At 31.2% G+C, this 7,058-nt stretch overlaps 1 protein-coding gene across 1 annotated transcript in view; it reads left to right on the forward strand.

The window, feature by feature from the left end:
* The window catches only part of LOC134266410 (protein mono-ADP-ribosyltransferase PARP14-like), a 39,067-nt gene extending 34,969 nt beyond the window's left edge, over nucleotides 1-4,098 (forward strand). The window contains exon 15 of the mRNA XM_062748656.1: nucleotides 3,422-4,098. Within this exon, the coding sequence (XP_062604640.1) occupies nucleotides 3,422-3,702 (281 nt within the window). The 3' untranslated portion in view covers nucleotides 3,703-4,098. The remainder of the gene's footprint in view (nucleotides 1-3,421) is intronic.
* Nucleotides 4,099-7,058: the final 2,960 nt, after the last annotated feature.

Consider the following 7,058-nt stretch of genomic DNA (forward strand, 5'->3'; position numbering starts at 1 on the left):
TTTCTCTCTTTTTATTGGTGTTTAAGTACGCATGCAGGAAGCATTTTGTGCTTTAAGTAAGAATGCTGTGTATGAGGTGTGTATATGCAATATACTTAGATACTTATTATCTTACCTTAATAGCAAGTATTACATTTAAGCATAATTTTTGTAAACTTTTGGGGTTTAAACGATATTAAAAAAGAAAAGAAAAGAAGTTTTATATAGCTATCTTAGATATTTACAGTCCTCAATATATTGTCTTCAAGATGCATGTACCCATTGTACAGAGAATGAAAAAAGCTCAGTTTATGCTCAGTGGGGCCATTATATTATGAGGATTGCAGGAAAAACATATGCTAGATGAAGATTAACTCTTATGAATAATAATATAGAAGTTAATATTTCTACAGTAAAGCCTGACATTATTGGAAATTTCCTTATTACTAATATGATGGTGGATAATAGATATATAATATTACTTTTGTTAATTTATATTGCCCAAACAGAGATGATCCTCAGTTCTACAGAGAGATTGGTAATATAATCGAGGAATATGGTATTGAATTTTTATTATGTGTGGAGACTGGAATTTAGTTCAAAATTTTCAATTAGACTGCCATATTTATGTTAAGGAAAATAATCCTAAAAATAGGGTAGAAATACAAAACCTAAAAATATAAATTTAATCTTTTGGACCCTTGGAGAATAAAATACCCAAAATTAAAAAAAACACTTGGAGCCGTAGAAATACGAATAAACATGCAAGGCTATACTTTTTTCTTATATCTGAAGTATTATTGTCAATTTTGGAAAATGTTAAGATCATTCCAGGGTACAGAACCGACCATTCAATAATTATTGAATTTAAAATTAATGATTTCAACGGGGTTAAGGTTTTTTTTTTTAGATTTTATTATTATCTATTAAGGAACACAGAATATAGTTTGTTAACGATTCAGTAGCAGAATACACAATGCCCCCATATACTCCAGGACCTGATGCTGGATTACATATTCTCAAGGATTTATTTTTGGATGTACTGTTAATGAAAATAAGAAGTCTAACTATTTATTATTCATCTCATAAAGCAAAGGAAAGAAAAAATAAGAAAAAAAATCTCAACACGCAAATAACATACGAGGGCTGTTCAAAAAAAAAATTGTCCTGAACTGTATGACATACAACGCTACAGCAACGTTAGTAAAAGTATAACGATATAGGGCAGCACGAAATTCAAATATTGAGTATATTTTTATTTTATCAAATTTATCATACCGCGCTAACGCGCGGTATTCAATTTGTCGGCACGGCCAGGTGTATTATAGGACCGAAGACAGCCAAAAATATGAATTCAATGCTTAATTAAACAACCCTCGTATGTCCAACACAGTTGACATATGTCCAACACAGTTTCTCCCAGGGAAAAGATAAAGGAAATTGATACAATTTTTAATGATTACATAAGGAATTATAAAACTCCAAGAGTGGCAAAAAAGAATATTATACAAAGTTATGAAAAAGGAGGTTTAAGAATTATGTGTCTTGATCCTTTTGGTAAAAGCCTAAATATTACATGGAGTTGTTGACTTTTTAATGATACTTGACTGTCAAGTTAGAAAGATTTGCTAATAAGTACTCTTCCAAATGTAGCAAATATTGTGCTTTTTGGAAGACAAATACTAAATAACTTGTCAAAAGTATGTAAACATCTGTTTTGGAGAGATGTTTGTTGACATTTTTTTTTAGCTAAGGAAATGTATTAATTGTCAAAACTCGATTCTTAGCCCTGTGTGGTTTAATAATACTATATGTATTAATAGCAAACATATTTATTACAAACAATGGTTTGTCAATGGTGTGCATCGTTTATTAGATTATTTCAATAGTGACAATACAATGATGAACTATGAACATTTTTGTCAACAATATGATTTAAAACCTCCTTAAACACATTTTTTAGGAATAATAGAATGCATAAAAAAGTTACATTAAGATTATAACACAGAATATATTGTTTAAAGTATACCTTATTGTCCAGAATTTTTACAAAAATTAAGAAATATTAGCAACGTTCGAGAGATTTTTATGATATCATTATTGACCAGAAATGGGAAAAAAAGCCAAAATGGGAATTTAAATGGGAAAATGAACTTGACTTGAATGTAAATGATATATGGTGGAAAAAGCAAAATGTTCTGTTTTGTTTAAAATAACTTAAGATGTCCAATTTAGGTTGTTTAAATATAGAATTGTACTTCGAATTCTTGCAACTAACACATTTCCATATAAAATTGGAAATGCAGACTCGGTACTTTGCACTTTTTGTAAACATAATGTAGAAACTATAGGCCATTTATTTTGGGAATGAATTTTTGTAAGTGAAATATAGGATAATATATTAACATGAATAAAAGAATAATTCATTTAAATACATGTATCACATTGAACAAAGCTGCTGTTTTACTAGGTAGACTTTACAAATATTTCAACATTTTTAATGTAATATTATGTATAGCAAAAAGGCATATTTATAGAAAAGGAGTAAAAAAGAACTACCATCACTAATGGGAATTAAATGTGAAATATTATATTATTATAAATGTGAAAAATTCATTTATACAAAAAATTGTGAATTAGAACATTTTAATAGAAGCTGGACAACGCTCTCCATAGGTAATAATACTGATACTTAAGTCTATTTCCCCTACAACATTAGTTGTTACAAAACAATGAATTCTTTATTTTTGTTTATCTGAATTATTTTCGGACAATGATAACTGCATATGCATGCAGCTGAATGAATGGAGTATGAAAGATGAATGTATGTAAAAAAATAACCTCATGTTACAATAATGTTCATGTAAAAAAAATACTATGTTAAATTAACTTAAAATAGATTCCAAGGCTACCCAACCTTGGCTATAAGGGCAACCATATATGTACTGGGGTAACAAAAAAATAATATAAACTAAAATTCTGGGTTGCAGTGGAAATGTCAGTAATGATAATACCCCTGTGGTGTGGTAGCAATATGGCATAGTGTATATGTTCTTATGAGAGCTCTTGTGTGCAAGGACTGGGTCATGACTATGGATTCAAAGAACTATAAACGGCGATTTGCAAAGTTGACGTATTGTAAACTAGATTTTTAGATTCAACGTGTTCAATATGGTGTTTGTAAAGCAAAAAACCTATTTTTGTTAATCTACATGTACATATTCTTTTGTAAAGTAAAATTTGTGACTAAACCGAGCACTGCGGCCAATGAATTTATGTGAACTTATAAAGCTTGAACAGTAAACATATTTACAGCAAACACATTTAATGCCCTGTAATTACATGCATTTCCATGCATCCATGCACATGTTGATCTTTACTGCAAATTATTCATATTTAATTGGAATTATTTTCTATAAGGAATGCTTTCTTTAAATACTAGGTACGAGATATGGTGCAGGAGTTTATTTTGCTGTGCATGCGTCCTACTCTGTTGGATATTGCAGACCTGATTCTAATGGACTAAAGCACATGTTCTCTGTTCAAGTTGCGACTGGTGATGTTTGCGAGGGGAAAAGTAGCATGAATGTTTTGCCACCAAAGCCAGGCGCAGGAAGTCATGTGACCTATGACTCTGCCTCTGATAATCCTTTTAATCCAGAAATGTATGTGATATTTCATGACAGTCAGGCCTACCCGACATATCATATAATCTTCAGATGAACTACCAACTAATATGTCAAGAAAAACTCAAAAGCATGAACCACTGTAAACTCACTGGATTTTGCATTGTGCCTTTACTAATTTAAAATAATTTAAGCATATTTAAGTACGACTAGTTACATTATTTGGAAGGTATATTTACGTGATAGTAGTAAAATCATTTGTAATTGCAATTAAATTGTTTTGTTGAGTTAAAGAAAATGTCCTAGGCTACTCTGATAATGAAAACAAAAAATAATGTGCGCTGCATTCTATGAAATTTTTTTGTAGATACAGTAAATCATATCATGAAGAACACATGGCTATATATGATTACAAGCACTAATTTAATTGTTCTTGAATTGGTTTTGGGGGATTTCGTATTAATGAATGTTTTGATCTTGAATACTGTTTGTTATCTCCATATTTTTCATTGTAAAAAGAATGCAAAATCAAATCACGTTATGAATAATATACTGTCAATTAATAAGTTAAACGTTATAAGTGTCATTTAATGCTATGGTGTGATGATTTTTTTTAATTGATAAAATGCTGAACTTATCAAGTTTATTTAAACTTTTCAAAATGAAAGTTGTCGTTTTAACAATTATTCTTTTCATTTTTACAATCTAAATTTGTACATTCAAAGAAGATTTTATTTTCATTCTACTTTTTATGTGTAGAAGACCATGCATATAAGTGTATTATTGTACATGCATTATATTTTGACAATTTACAAAATGTTTATATGTATTAAGAGATGGTTATAATTTTCTATACTAGTGTATAATCTTTTAAATTTCTTAATTCGATTCAATAATAAACTTATTGAAGCCACCCCTCTATTTAAAAAGGTGTCCTATCTGTGAAAAATTCTTCTTTTTTGCTTCCAAAATGATTTAAACATATACTTAGTAGATTTTGTTCATCTTAAGACTTTAAGATTTTTGGTTTGGCCAAACATGAAAAAGATCTTTGTAAGAATGGGACGGAAAAGGAGCAGATGGGGGATGCTAACTCCTCCATGGAACTTTATCTCACCTGATGCTTTAGAGGTCGCCCGCGTGGCGCAGTGGTTAGAGCGTCTGCTCTAGAGTCGCGAAGTAGGGAGTCAATCCTTACGTCGCGGGTTCGAATCCCATTGTGGGACGTGGATACCGGTCCTTCGGATGAGAACGTATAAACCGAGGTCCCGTGTCGCAGCAGGTGCTGGCACAAAAAAGATCCCTCCCTGCTCAATGGCCCTGATTGCCGAGTGTAGGACAAAATTTGCAGCTCTCCACCGGCAAGTGGTGGCGTCTACATATGAGTGAAAAATTCTCGAGAGGGACGTTAAACAAGATACAATCAATCAATCTGATGATTAAAAGATCCGTGCTTGCTCTGTTTATAATGTTTTATTTGAATGGACTTTCGAGCTTCAAGCAGGATGAAAGTGTACATACCATTTTAAATAAATTTTTTAAAAGTTCTCAGAATACAAAAAAAAAACAGTTAGTAAAATAGTATCATGCTAAATTCATCTTTCTGTGTAACTACTAACTTAAAAGTACAAATATGCACAATGTAGTGGTGAGATCTGATTGCTCTGGAAATTTTTTTCATACTGTAAAATCCGTTTTGGCGAAACATTATTGAATGAACAGTAAAATGTAAAAACAAAATGTAGAAATACATACTTACTATTTTCAGTTATCACTGCCTAGTTTGTTGTGTATGCCAGAGCATAAACGATAGCCGAAAACGTGAAATATTTTGATACAGAGACGAAACCTTTTTTGCATATATTTATCACATATTTCTATTTTGATAGCATATCCATCAAACTAGACAGTGATTCCTATTTTACATTTGTATTTGTTATGTTCTATGTTCATTTCAATGATGTTAGACAATAGTGCGAGGTAGTTATGCATACTATCTGTGGCTAGCAATTAAGTTTCAGGTGAAATTATCAATAAATCAAATTCACGTACCTTTTCAACATGTTCAAAGAGTTTTCTTAGAGAAAACATGTTAGAAATGTTAATATGTGAACATAAATTTATCATATGCATAAAGTATTTAAATAACTTAATAAAAAAAACATATCTTTGCTTCATAAACTTTTTTGCCAGTAGCTTGCCTCTTTTTAGAAATTGCTTGCACGTAGAGTATGTTCTTGTGTATTTGATTAAGAAGGTAACATAAATTCAAACATGTGATAATGATAATGGTATATTGCTACTTAAAAAAGGAAACTTGATAATAGAAAATTTGAAATCATAAAATATTTAGCCTAACATAAAGTTTTGTCATGACGTTATAATTAACGCATTTTTCTATATAGTAATACACTATACACCAGGGGTGTCTTTAATTTGGGAGGGATACTGTAGACGTACTTTTTTCCACGGGGTCATAATTTCGCGGAATCTCAATTTCTGTTGAATCCGCATGTAGAAAATAACGCGGATTTCCTAGACTGTTACTGTATACCTTACACTTATATTAAGTACGTAAAATTTGTGACCGCGTACATAGCGTAAATTAATACCACGCGAAAAAGTACTTCTTCGGTAATAACCGTATATAGAATTAATGTATAAATGTTGTTATTTGTTTAAACGTTAATGTTGGTATATCTAAATGATGACATGAAGGTCAGGGCAAAAGTCTTCTTTTTATGTAGAAGATTTTAATGAATTAAGCTTCAATTATATACAAACAATATCTACTTAAACCGGGCGTACTAAGTATCCTAAGGAAATTTAGAATGTCGGAAGATCTACAAAAACTACATTGATATTGTCGATCAGAATCTCGACACTTTCTTTATTTATATCAATTTTAGAATCTGGAACGTTCAAACCATGTTTGAAACTTGTCAATATCAGGTAATAACGGAAAAATCCGTTTTCAATTCAGTGTATTTATAAATAATGGACAAACAATTAGTATGAAAAACGTCAGTCAGCATTTGACTCGATGTAATCCAATGTTACTAACCGACAATCACTACAGATGAAGAAAATAGGGAAGATTTTTACAAAAAACTACAGGTAGCAGCTAGTGGACAAGGCACCAAGGCGATACATGGAAACCTTGATAGGTGACATGAATGTCACGATAGGTGCAGACAATTCTCGGTACCCATGAGGCACTTGGAAACATGAACAAGAATGGAGAGCGTTCAAAGATTTTTGACCTTGTGATTGAATGAAGTGTCTACCAGCATATAAACATCAACAAAGAGACTTGGATTTCTCCTGATGGAAAAAAACAAGAATCAGATAGACTTCATTACTATCGCAAGGAAGTGGAGACGCAGCCTCCTTGATACAATGTCAAGAAGAGGGATTGATATAGCTTCAGGCCACCATCTAATATAAGACACT

Source organism: Saccostrea cucullata, unplaced genomic scaffold, assembly GCF_032062105.1.
Source record: "Saccostrea cucullata isolate Sc308-1 unplaced genomic scaffold, CSIRO_AGI_Scuc_v1 ctg1069, whole genome shotgun sequence".
Lineage (NCBI taxonomy): Eukaryota > Metazoa > Mollusca > Bivalvia > Ostreida > Ostreidae > Saccostrea > Saccostrea cuccullata.